General features: G+C 40.2%; 1 protein-coding gene across 1 annotated transcript; it reads left to right on the forward strand.

Moving 5' to 3' along the window:
* The first annotated feature begins 9 nt into the window (after positions 1-9).
* LOC112992027 (acyl-coenzyme A thioesterase MBLAC2) lies at positions 10-7915 on the forward strand. Its single transcript, XM_026114877.2, has 2 exons — positions 10-604; positions 4819-7915. The coding sequence occupies exons 1-2, from the start codon at positions 115-117 to the stop codon at positions 5202-5204; spliced, it is 876 nt and encodes a 291-aa protein (XP_025970662.2). The 5' UTR covers positions 10-114; the 3' UTR covers positions 5205-7915.
* The last annotated feature ends 5523 nt before the right edge of the window (positions 7916-13438 follow it).

The raw sequence follows: 13438 nt of genomic DNA on the forward strand, positions 1-13438 counted from the left end.
CCCGCCCCCCTCCCGCGCCTGCCGCACTGCGCCGCGCCGCTCCTGCCGCCCAGGCTCCGCCCGCCCCCGCCGCGGGCAGCCGGCAGCGGGGGGAAGCCGCCGCTGCCGCCCGGCATGTCGGCGCTGGAGTGGTTCGCGCACAAGTCGCTGGGCGGCGGGATCTACTGGATCCAGGAGCGCTTCTACGAGTCGGGCAACCGGGCCAACATCTGGCTGGTGCGCGGCTCGCAGCGCGACGTGGTCATCGACGCCGGGCTGGGGCTGCGCAGCCTCCCGGACTACCTGCAGGCGGCCGGGCTGCTGGCGCCGGCGCCCGGGGCCGAGGCCGAGGCCGAGGCCGGGGCCGGGGCCGAGGCGGGCGGCGGGGGCCGGCGGCCGCTGCTGGCCGTGGCCACGCACGTGCACTTCGACCACTCGGGCGGGCTGCACCAGTTCGAGGAGGTGGCGGTGCACAGCGCCGAGGCGGGGGCGCTGCTGCGCGGCGACAACTACGAGGCCGTCACCTGGCTCTCGGACAGCGAGGTGGTGCGGCCGCCGCGGCCCGGCTGGCGCGCGCGGCACTTCCGCGTGCCGCCCGTGCGGCCCACGCGCATCCTGCAGGAGGGTAAGGGCAGCGCCCGGGCCGGGGCCGGGGCCGGGGCCAGGGCCGCCCGCCCGCCCGCCCGCCCGCGGGGGCCCGTGCGGCGCGGTGTCGGCGGTGCCGGGCCTGGCACTTCGCCTGTCGCTAAGGGAAAACGAAATGTAGCGAGAGATCTGTCGTAGCAGTCGCTGGTTATTGGGGCGAGGCGTGACGAGGCATGCAGGCAGCGGAGCTCGTGACATCGGTAAATGGAGGTGCAGTTACTGGCACCTAGATCACGGGAGGTGCTTACTGCTTCTCCTTGCACCGGGAAGGAGCATGGGAAACGAATCAGTTTACCTTCTCCCTCAACAGCAAAAACAACAGCAACAAAAAAGTCATGGAATGATGGTTTCTAAAAGCTGCCGGTTCTAACAACAGCATAAATTGTCCCTTTCTTAAAGAGGCTGCCTGGGCTGCAGATCTCACTTGGAAAGAACATGGTATTTAAACACTGCAAAAACAACGGTCTGCTGAGTATTTGAAATCTGCAGAAGTTAGATGCATGCTTATGTCTATTTATATTTTACAAATCTAGGCAAGCTATTCAATTGTGTTGTTGCTGTGAGTACAGGAAACAGTATTTTACAGTAATGAACCTCTTGTGTTACAGTAATTTCTGTAGAACATTCACAGTGTTGAGAGTTATTTGGATTGTTTTCTAGATTTAGTTGGAACAAGAAAAAAAATCCAAGATTACATTTTGAAGATTTATAAAAAGTCCAGTTGTTGTTCTTCCCAAATGATGCATTTTTTTCCTTCTTTTTTAAACATACAAAGGATTGACTATTGTACTGGGAATGTAATAAGCACACTATAGTTAAATATCCTTAAAGAAAGCCCAGGTAGGCCAGTCAGAATTAGGATGAACAATGAACGTTGTAAAACTCTTTGACTTGAGATTTATTTTAGTCTGATAAAAACATTTTAATATTTTTATATATGAAAAAAGAGTGACTTAAAATAGAGTTAAAATATCCCTATTTATTTCTGTCAGGATGGTATTCCTTTTGAATAGCATTTGGTTGACATTAGGGGAAGTTATCGATAGGTAAAGTTCATGAATTAGGGATATGGGCTATGCTAATAATGGGTGCAGTTGAAAATTCTTCAAACTTTAGACTAGTCCAGGAAGTAGTGGTTATAGGTTAAAACAGAATATTGTGAAAATGACAAGCTTTAAAACTGATAAATTTACTTAGTAGTTCTGTAGCCACCTGTTGGTAGCTTTTCTTTTTTCTTTTTCCGTTTTTCTCTCTTTCCTTTTTCCAGATAGAGCTTTTTTTTTTTTCCAGCTGCTTTCATTGCCTTGTTTGAATATGAGCATCCTGATTTAAATGCAAGAAATGTGTAAATTTACAAGCTAAAGTCATTTTTAAAATGTTTGAACTATCTGGAATCCTGGGCTCATCTTCCTACTTCTGTGCTAATATTGCCTCGTTTATGGGGCTCTTCTTACAATAATTAAACTGGTATTTTTCAGTTTTGGAGAGTGTGCAACCTGCTTTGCAGAGTCTTCAAGCCATCCACAGCCCTCAACAAGGAAAAAAAATGTATAGTAGGCTAGAGTCTTGGTTCTACCAATTTTGAAAGTATTGGCAGAATCTCAGAATTATGGATTAAAAATACCTTGTGTTTACCTAATCTGCTTGTTTGTTAATGCAGGATTTTTCCCTAGAATGAGAATTAGTAAATAGCAAGGCAAGGAAAAGTGATCTGGCTTTTAAAGACTGACTAATGGAGAGCCCAAGGTTTAGCCTGAGGCTTCAATGGCAGTGATTTTTGGCATCTGGTGACCCATATTATTTAGAAACCATCAAGGCATAACCAGATAAAGAATAAAGCAATTTATTGAAATATATACTGCTAAGCATATGGATTTCATTTTACAGAAATAGCTTATTACAGATAAAATTTTATTCAGTTTTTCAATTTGGCTTCATAGGTAACAATGAGTAGGTTATTTTGGCAACAAATACGCTAATTGTAGAATCTCCCGAAGCAGGAGGAGATAAAGGGTAGCTCTCCGTAAAACAGTTGACACCTTTTGCATGTTACTTGGATCAGAGTTCCTTCTTGGCTGTACTAGGCCATCACCCTTCATGGGTGCTTGAAAAAGCAGAACTCCGAGCTTATTGAAGACTTCCGGGAAGGTCATTAACTATTTACATACAATTAAAAAAAAAGGTTGGGTTTTATTTTCTTTAAAAGGGAGAAAGTATAAAAAATAATCTATCGTAAAAGATTAAGCACAGTCATTATCAAAGTAACATCAAAGTTTCTAATGTAGCATTTATTGAGATACTTTCCATGGATGTGGCATGTAATGTCAGCGCATGTGTAATTGCTGCTGTGTAGGTGTATCCAGAAATATACAAAATACAGAATGTGGCAGAGTTAATAGTGTACTAGAATCCCCAGCCATAGCTTTTACTTACATGTTACCTGCTTGGTACAATCTCCTATTATCCATTAATCTTATGAGATCCTTCAAGTACCCTCATTTTGGCTGTTCTTCCTAAAATCACATTTATTTGTATTCTACCTTAGCATTTATTGTTTTCCTGTTCGTTTGTATCTTCTAAGACTCACAGTTTCTTTCAACTGTTGCAGTGTTTGTTTCTGGATTCTGCACATTTCTTGTTTAAATTTTGGATGCCATATTTGGTTTCTGTAAGCTATTTTCAGTGCCTGCAGCAATTTGAAACCCACTGGAACACTTTACACTCCAGTAAGTTTCTCATCTCCACTATTATCCTGTTTACTACTTCAGGCATTTTCTGCATAAATTTCTCAGTAGTCTGTTCTATTCTACTATCAAGGCTTCTCAGCATATCTTCAAAAGAGAACTCGCCTAAAAGATTCCCTCTAATAATTCTGAAACTAACTGCTACTGCAACATAGGCATCAGACAATTTCCCTGTTAGGTACAGCATGGTCAAATGCTAGCTCTTCCGTGACTTCCAAACTCTGTTCTAGCATTTTGCAAGTGAGGCAAATGGATATCTCCAGCAGCCCTAGCTATAGCATAGTTTATGCCTTACCTTAGTAGCTCCAAATCCAAGCATAGTAGTTTGTATCACAGTGAGAACATAATGTAGTTACTTTTCCATTGAGCCTCAAAGCATGTCAGGTAGTATCATGAAAAGGTCCATCTTTGAAGTTACGTATCTTTAGGCTTACTGAGTCTGAGTAAATTCATGGATGATCTGTGTCTTCTGTAAGACAGATCTGTAACTTTTGGATTTCTAATATAGTAGAAGTTAGATTATTTTTTGTTGTTCTCCTTGAAACTTAAAATGCATATTTTAATTTTTAGCATCCCCCTCCTCTGATAATTGTTTCACTAGCTGCAGGTTTTCATGTCATTAGTTTTATGGTACTGCATGTTATTTCTTTTAGGACTGTTTATTTATGAAGCAGCTGCTTATGAGAAGATTGCTCATATATTGGTCTTCTTTCCCAACACAATCTGCCCTTAAGTTTACATATTTACAACCTCTAGATTAATTGCTTTTATAAATGTATGATAGAGCAGTCATTAAACTTAACAGCAGACTGACTTGGCTGGTTCTCCATCCCTACACTGACTTTCTGCTGACAGTACCAGTTCAGTGGCTAGAACGATGAAAAAGTATTTGCATTTAAGCCAGTGAAACAAATGACCCAAAGTTAAGAACATTCTATTTTTATACATCTGATTCCATAAGATGAAAAAGTGTTTGGAAGCCAGTCTTGCTTCTCCTCCAGCAATTTAAGTTCTGTCATTTTGCATTTCAGAAGCAACTGCAGTGGAACTCTGAATTAAATGAGGGTAAAATTAAATAAACTGTGAAATACTTACTTTGAAAACTTTCACAGGAGGCACAACTTAGATGTGTTCTATTTGGTTCCTGTTTTATTTTTTCTATCATGTTTCTTTTTCCATTATTTAGTTCTTTAGAATGGGAATGGGTTCTGTGGGACATGGGAAACCCAATTAATATAGCCCAAGCCCCTGTTTATTGTTATTATTTGACTGTTGTCAAATGCATTTTTAAAATGCTTCTTTGGCTCTGGGCAAGAAAAAAGCCCCTGCTCCCACTGCTGTGGATATAAAGCGTGTATAAACTCTCTACAACTGCCTAGCTCATACATTTTTTTGTGATGTTTAATATGCAAAATAAACGCATATGTTTCCTTTCCGTCTCTGTTTGCAGGGGATGTGATCAGCCTTGGAGACCGACAGCTTACTGTTATGCACATGCCTGGTCATTCAAGAGGAAGTATCTGCTTACATGACAAAGACCGGAAGATTCTGTTCAGTGGAGATGTCGTGTACGATGGATCCATGATTGACTGGCTTCCCTACAGCAGAATAAGTGACTACGTTGCAACCTGCCAGCGTCTCATAGAGTTAGTGGACAGAGGTCTCGTGGAGAAGGTACTACCCGGGCATTTTAACACATTTGGAGCAGAAAGGCTGTATCGTTTAGCTTCCAACTACATTTCACAAGCTGGAGTTTGTCACAGAGTTTCTACTTGTGCCATGAGATCCATTGCAAGCGTAGCACTTCGTATTACAAATTCTAGAGCCACCTCGTAGTGATAGTGCATTTTGTGTGATTTATTCCCTGTTGAAAAACCAAATGGCTTGTGAAAGCATTGATACATGCAAAAGCAGTATGCATTAGTAGAGAGCTGGCAAATTGATACAGATGAGCTGTAAAAATTCTCTTTATTTTTGCCTACTTTATTCCTATTTTTTTAAAAAATACATAAGCTAGTAGCTTAGCCAAAGCTACCATTTTCTTTCTACTTTTTCAGGGCATGTTTGCACACATTGTGGTTGCCATTGGACTGCAATTTGAAATACATTGCTTTATTTTTGATATGATTCTGACAGATACATATGATATGCCAAAATGAAAGGTTTTACATGCCTGAAACTCATGCCTGAAACTTTTTTGATGTAGCATTAGGGTAAAGGTTTTATTTGTGTTTGAAAGTATTTTTATGTGGCTGAATTGTAATGTGGCCATTAATGCTCTGTGGTGGGGGAGAAGGATGGAGACTATAATGTTCCATTGTCCCACTGCAGATACTGGATTAAACATCTTTTACAATTGTTACCATGGAGTGAATGTAGCTTGAACTGTTTACTGTTTGCTTATGAAGTGTTCTGGTACTTACGTTGTTACAACAAGTAAAGTGCATTGCATTTGAGTCTGTTCCAAAAAAAGCTGAATACATTGAAAAATGTTAAATGACATTGTAACTTCCGTATTGAGATGGAAGTGTGATATTTAAAAGTTGTTTAAATAGTTAAAGGATGTGTATTTATACTAAGAGTTTATATATTTAACTTCTGTAAAAGGACACTGTCTGATGTTATTTTTGTATATAAACATACATACTTTCCTAACAAGATTTGCTTTTTCTCTTAACATTTTCCCCAAACTTTTGTGGAATTTAATCTTACTTGTTTGGCTTTCACTTTATGTGGAAGCATTTCTTTTCCTCTGATGATACCAAGCATACCAAATTATGGGCTCTAAGGCATGGGGGTGGGAATTGGAAGCCTTCTTAATAGTTTAAAATCTGGTGAGAAAAAAAAAAAATAGCCTACTTTGGAAACCAGCTGCAAAATAAAAGGCATTTTTGATCAAAATTTATGAAAGAGTAGATCTTACATAATATTTTTCTTCTCCTTTCATAGCTGACTGCACTCCTGTCTTTCCTGTTTGAATATTCCCTTCACCAAAAGTAGGACTGATAGGTTGTGACGTGCATAGTTCTTGTTAGCAGTGCCTCTTTCCCATTATAAGCTGAAGCAAAATTGTAAGTAGGCAGACAGATGTAACAATGTGGTACTTGGAAGACAGGTTATTACTTGGATCTCTTTTAGAGAAATCTTAAGTATTTTAGTGTATTCTATGATGAATGTTTAATTAGTGGATAGACTTGTCACAAATGAAACTTCAGAACTATTTATATTGGTCTCATGTGGCCAGAGGAAAAAATATAGTCAGTCTGGGAAGGAAGAAATCATTCAGTGAAGAGGCACAGAACAAATTTCACATTGTGGTTTTCCTTCTTTCCCTGATGACTGACACTTGCTGCTATTTATGTAGCAATCCAGAATTATTCTTGATAGGCAAGGATTCACAGATGGGCAATTGTGCAGAGCTGTGGAGGGAATCAGGAAATTCAGAATGAGTGAAGAAATATATGTTAGCTCATGACTGAAGCTTGCACCAATTATCTGGACGGGACCATGTTATCTGGAAGAGCTGATATTACAGCTTACCAGCAATAACATTTGATCAAATTCCTTCAAATTAACCACCTGTAGCATAATGCTGACACAATTCTTTATGCTTTTGTGAAGACTGCAGCAGTACTGGTGATATCTAGTGTAGAGTAATGCAGACAAGAGATACCTATTCTTTCATAAAGCCCACCAATATTGAACTTAAGCTGCTAAAAATTTTTTACAAATGTTAATTAGTCAAGTGAGATCACACTGAGTTAGTTTTGTGTTGTACACTTCTGTTGTATTTGATCCAGTATTAGGAGCCCTGAAACCAGATTTTACTGTATTGTAAAGCCTGAGCTCCTAACAGGAGGCTCACACGCATGTCAATCCAAAAGGAAAGATACTGTCTATCACTTGTGTTTAAATCTATGCTCAGTATCAGCTACAAGATCCTTAAATGTTCAGATCACTGGCAAAATGTCATGTTAAACCATGCTTAAGCCCATGAAATCTACGTAGATAACAGCAATTGTCACATTTTTTCCTTGACAAAAATCTATGGAATATTTCCTAAATCAGAAGTGAGCTTAATTTGAACACAGCCTGGAATGGTGTGTGTTAGTAAACTGCTGCTATAATTCAGTTGAAAGTAGTTGTTGTGGGTCTTAAAATTATTTTTGTATTATAAGAAATTCACTACTAAGAAAATGACGTCTTAAATATAAAATAACGGGCTCTGACTATTTTTGTTAAGAACTACCAAGTTTTAGTCATAAGAGTTTGACAGTGTCCCTTTAACACTACTTGGATTAAGTATCTAAAATATATATGTTAAGTTTAAATGTTGCAACATTTTGTATATTTAGAACTGTTAGATTTATTTATAAAATCCAGATCAATGTACATTACTTCAGTTTTCAGTAGATTGGAGAATTTATGAAAAATTCAGATGGGAAGTTTTGCTCTGTAATCTGTCAAGACTTTACTGATGTTAAATAACAGTTTTCACAGAAGAAACATTTTATCATGAATATCATAATAAAAATGTTATAAACTTATGCTGTCCAGTTACAATTTCTAAGTATCTTGAAGAAAAAACTCTCATTCTAAGTGGATTGCAAGATCTTTAAAAGTTGCTAGCAGTGTTTTTTACTCTTCTGAGCAAGAGACTGCATTACAAACTTTTACTCATCACAGACAGATCTGCAAAACTTATAGAAAACCATGACCGGGTGCTACTTAAAAGATATTTTTAAAACCTGTAAGGGGATCAGGAGAGCCTTTCCCATTGCCTCATCTTGACAGGTTTCACAGCCAGACAACAGGGCTGATCATGATAGCCCCGAGAGAAGCTATTTCTCAGATGAGGTTATTGGGGTTCCCCACTTGGCATTGTTCCTCTGTCCTCCTTGCTGTCCATGGAGACGAGCCTTTTATCACTTAACCTAAGAGTCAATACTAATCAAGCTGACAGGCTGTCATCTTTTCAAAGTGCTGCACAACTATTTATTAATTATTACCATTAGACATCTGGGAATAAGGACCCATTATCTAGCAGAAATAAGGCATCTCAGCTAACATCCGAGTTCTGTAAATTGTGACAATCCACAATGTGGATCCACAATGTACATCTCAGTTCTGAAGAAGGGGATGCAAAGTCTTTCTCTGTCACCAAGGGTCAGTATTAAATCCAGATGCACATGAAGATTTAGTTGCACTGAGTCACAACAGCACAAGATCAGTGCCCCAATTTCAAGCATTTCTCCTATTGCCCTAACGCCATGTTCCAGTTTGATGTGGAATCACAGTAAGACTCAAAGGTGTCAGTAGCCCATTATAGCCCACTACTAGTTTCTCAACGAATGGGTTTGCCTATGAGTTGAAGGAAGTTGTTATGTATACTGGTTTTCTGAGAAGTGTGAAAATCATCATATTCAACATATTTGATATGATAATTTGTAGCAGCAATAAGAATGAATTTTTAATTGATATTCAGCAGTTAAAAACACAGATTTGCTTTGCAGATGAGGAATCAAATGCTTCATTGCACTTAGGACAGCTACAAGATACAGGACTAAAGATGACCACCTTGAGGTCACCCAGTCCTTATGTGTAGAAGCAGAATATTTGCCTAAAACCTGAGGCTCCCAGGTCTGTCTGCCCCCACTTCTTCCACTCTTCCAATATCTTTTCACTTTCTGGTCCTTCAACTGTTGTTTTTGGCCGTTCCGTTACCAACTTGCTCTGCCCACATCCTGCTACTGTCTCCTCTCTCTCCCATATCATCTGCTGCTACCCACTCACATCTACCCAGACTTCTCTCTATACCTCCTCACCAACCTGATGAGTCCCACCACCACCACCTTTTACCTCTCTCTTTCTCACTTTGAGGAACAGCTGGTTCTTCCTCACAATGTTCTTAAGCACCAACCTCTAGAAAATCTGATCTGGAGTGCAAGCTAAGAAACCTGACAGATCACATGGCAAAGAACAACCCTGTGATTTACCAACCCATGATGATGGCAATTCCACAAATGGCATAGTTGCTATAAATAAAAATTGTATGTAACCAGTGATAAACTGGCATTAGATTGAACTTAAATGTTTAAAAATATAAACTATTTTCATAACTACTGTATGTGTACAAATGGTCAAAGAATGAACCAAAACACTGACTGCTGTAAAGAAATCCCTTCTACATGACCAGAAGATAGGCTGAATATCAGATGAAGGCATAGAGATAAAAAGCTTTGTGACAGCTTGAATACTATTCTTACTTCTGCAAAGATATTCTTTGTGACTGCAGGAACCTTCTTAAACTCTTTGGCTTGTTTCCTCACTTGCCAAGCTGTAAGAAGGTCAGACGCGTATATCCTCCATACAAAGATTAAGAGGAGTTTTAAGCATGATGGAAGACAGAATAAGAATTCAAAATGATTTTGATAAATTGGCAAGGTAGTCTGGAATGAGTAATACGAAATGAACTGAAAACAAGTTGAAAGCACTGTCTTCCATAGGAGAAAATCAAAATGCAGAAATATAAAATGAGAAATAATTGGGTAGAAAATACTATTACAGAAAAGAACATGAAGAACACATTGGACCAGAAATATGAATTTGATTCAACAATGTGATGTATTAGGAAGAGTGCCAATATGTAAGGCAAGGATGAACCTATTCCATTCTGCTTGGAGCTGCTGAGACTTCAGTAGACTACTGAGCCCAGTTTTGCAGAGCATACTTTAAGACAGAAGTAAACAAACTGGAATGATTTAGAGCAAAGAAAGCAAAGGTACTAAGCTTAGCAAACATGACATACAAAGACTTATGGCAGATGAATGAGAACAGTTTTCTGCTATGTAAAAAGATAAGTATACTGTATCCAAGAGTAACAGCCTAATTTGTGGTGGAGGGTAACTTGGACTGAATATGAAGAAAAATCTGCAAGATAGGTAAGCAATAGTTTATATTTTTAAACATTTAAATTCAGTCTGATTCCAGTTTATCACTGGTTACATACAATTTTTATTTACAACAACTATGAATGTGTTGCATTATTTCTGTCATACCAAACTACACCTTACATTTCACAGTAGAAGCTACATTATGAGGTAGCTCTCTCAAATGACCAAGGAGCCTTTATATAACATCTTCCTTTTAATATGTGAGAAAATGAAACATCAGTTACTTCAATACTACACTGTCTCAGTTTACTTTTACATCAGAGAACATCTATTTGTCATCCCCTCACTATGAAAGAAAAAAGACGTTTCTGCTAAAGGGAAAATTCTCCGGAGCAGAAGAAAAAGCATCTTTAGTGTTGAATCATGAACTGTACAACGTTATCTAAACAGGGCTCAGAAGGAGCTTCACTACAAATGCTGTTAAAGCCTAGTGTAAAACCTTGCCCTTTAAAAAAAGCAGACATCTGCAATGACAGAAATTAAAATGGAGATCTTTTAAGACAGTGAGAGGGAGGGAGATAGGAATGAAAAAAGACAGCAAAGGAGAAATTACGAATATTAACATTTAACAACTAGATCTAAGAATTCAACCAACACCATTTCAAGTTATTTTTTATATTTTTAACTAATTGCTGCATTAATGATTTCAATAAAAAGTACCTCTTGTGTCTAAAAATTCAGCCAGACTTCATCCAAAATGCATGCTTCTTCAGTGCTTTCATGTCCAGATTGAATCAGGAACCACAAAAACATGTAGAACTGTAGAACAGTAATCAGAAAACACTTACTAGGTTTTATCGGAACTTTAAATAATGCTAAGTTTAAAATATTACATAGAGGTTTGGTTGGTGGAAACACTTTTACCTTAAGCTGTATTTACACTGCACACACTGTTGCAGCATAGGGATAGCCAGGCCTAGTTAAAAAGTCCTCTGAGCTGCATAATTAGCCCAGACAACTCTGTAATATGCTATTAAATTGCTTTGCTACCTGAGCTAGCTTATACATTAACACCACACTGCTTTGTGTAATCATACTGCAAAGTCAGTTAACACGTCTATAAAGTATTACAGGAAGAAAACCTTATCTCTGTTCCTCTCCTATATCCCTAAACTAACATAACAGAAAGTCACTGTTCACTACATACAAGCCTGCGTACGTGCAGTAGGTGTTCAGTGATTAAACCCTCTCATTAAGGCTCATTAAAAGCCGCTGCACGAAGCAGTGGGCCGAGGAGCAGTTGTGTCGCCACCTGGTGGCTCCGCTGCACCAGCGCAGGCGGGGGCTGCCGCCGGGGACCTGCTGTTACCAGCAAGAGGCCACAAGGCGCCAGGTCTCTCTGCACAGAAGCTTGCATTTACCAGGAAAGTAAAATAATAGATTTCACTACAGACTTTTAGATTAAATTAGAAGTCAAGATCTGCTTTAGCTTATCCTGTAAAGCACACAGACACTCAACAGTGGAATTCATACAACCACTAAGCTTTAACTAGTCAGTAGGAGACGCTCACAAAAGCAGAGAAGCAGGTGTATTAGGTAACTGCAGGACAGTGGGAAAGTGCTTATTATACATCCATGTATCTTTTCTCATTAAAGTAAGGCCTAGCTCTTTGGCCTCGGAAGCAAGAAGGCAGTCTTCTAGCTCATCTGCTGAGTTTAGAAAAAGAGAACAGACCGCAATCTCCACTTCTCTGAAGTGTATCAAGAGGATCTTTCAGTAACAGATAGTTCAATCTACCTGTCTGGGAGTATCAAGAACGGGGTTGCTCTGTGAGGTAGGACAAGCTGGAAGGCAAGGGCACCCAGAGCACAGGCAGGGGTAGTAACCACCTCAGCAAGTGCAGAGTCCCAAGGTACCTGCGCAGGGACAGTGGTGGCAGCAACAGGCTCCGCCAACAGTCCAGCAATTGCCAGACAACTGCAAGATGATGACTCAAGGCTGAGCCAGGAAGTCCAGTCAATAACACAGTGACAGAGCAGAGAGATCCAAGGGCAGGCCTGCCCACAGTGCTCAGGCTAAGCCTAGTTGCCTCTGGCCTGGGCTTAAATGGAGCTCCAGTACCAGTGGGCAGGGGGTGTGCTGGTGGGGCAACCAGGTGAGGCAGGGCAGGGCAATTGAGACCTGTTGGTGTACTCAGGACCCTGCCACTACGCCCCCCCTCCCCCCACCCCGTACACCAGGTGAGTGTTGTCGGACAATCCTCCCACTCTCTCTCTGGTTTTGTATGAAATGCAAAAGTATCAAATTTGAAGTTACTTGCTGGTATGTTTGTTTGTTTACCAGAATACCTAGCATCTCAATGTAATCAGTACTGAGTGTTGAGTAACAAGCACAGAGTACTGAGATCAGTATTCAGGACCTGTACTGAACTCCCAACTTCAAATTGGAGAAAAATAGGATTTGAAAACAGACGTACAACTACTCAGACGAATGCATCTAATTACAGACCTAGCTAAACTGCATGAAGCAACATGAAAAATTGCTAATAAAGAATCTCTTTTGTTGCAACATCCTTCACTAAGCACAGGTCAAGGGTCAAATCTGCCAGTAATTTATGCTTTTAGTTACAAAAGTACCATCTGCTAACAGTAGGCATTTACAAACTTCTTAGAGTGTCTCTTGCCTACTTGATCTGTGGAGCAGATATAATATGAACAGACAGCCAAACAAGACTCTTCACTGCCTGATTTTGTTCAGGATAAACGTGTCTGGAGAATGCCTCGTGAATCCAGCTCTTCAGATTCAACAGTGCACACCCAGGGTCAACCTGCCACTGGTTCACAAATCCAGAACCTGCGATGGGCAAAGCCAATCAGGGCTGCAGAGATTTAATTAGCTTTGCCTGCTTTGCTATTATTGGAAAATTAGATCTCCATAGATGTAAACCACCTTCAGAATATGTTGTCAATCAATGACAAATATTGATGCGAGCAAGATTTAAATGCCTAAAGGCATTTTTCCCTGCCTAAATCCTTTTAGTGAGTCTTGTCAGACTAGTCACTAGTAGAAAAGGCCTGAATGTCCACTTGGGCTAGCTAGTAACATAGCGCTATGCTGGGTTATCGAACATCTCCGTTTGCTATAGGCTTCCACAACAGCAAAGTGGAAGGGACATG

This window comes from Dromaius novaehollandiae, chromosome W (assembly GCF_036370855.1).
Source record: "Dromaius novaehollandiae isolate bDroNov1 chromosome W, bDroNov1.hap1, whole genome shotgun sequence".
Taxonomy (NCBI): Eukaryota; Metazoa; Chordata; class Aves; order Casuariiformes; family Dromaiidae; genus Dromaius; species Dromaius novaehollandiae.

What these genes read in the sequence shown, in the direction of transcription:
- LOC112992027 (XM_026114877.2), top strand. Translation starts at nt 115, where the DNA reads ATGTCGGCGCTGGAGTGGTTCGCGCACAAGTCGCTGGGCGGCGGGATC. An exon ending in CACGCGCATCCTGCAGGAGG is followed by an intron (nt 605 to 4,818) that starts GTAAGGGCAGCG and finishes CTCTGTTTGCAG; the next exon opens with GGGATGTGATCAGCCTTGGA.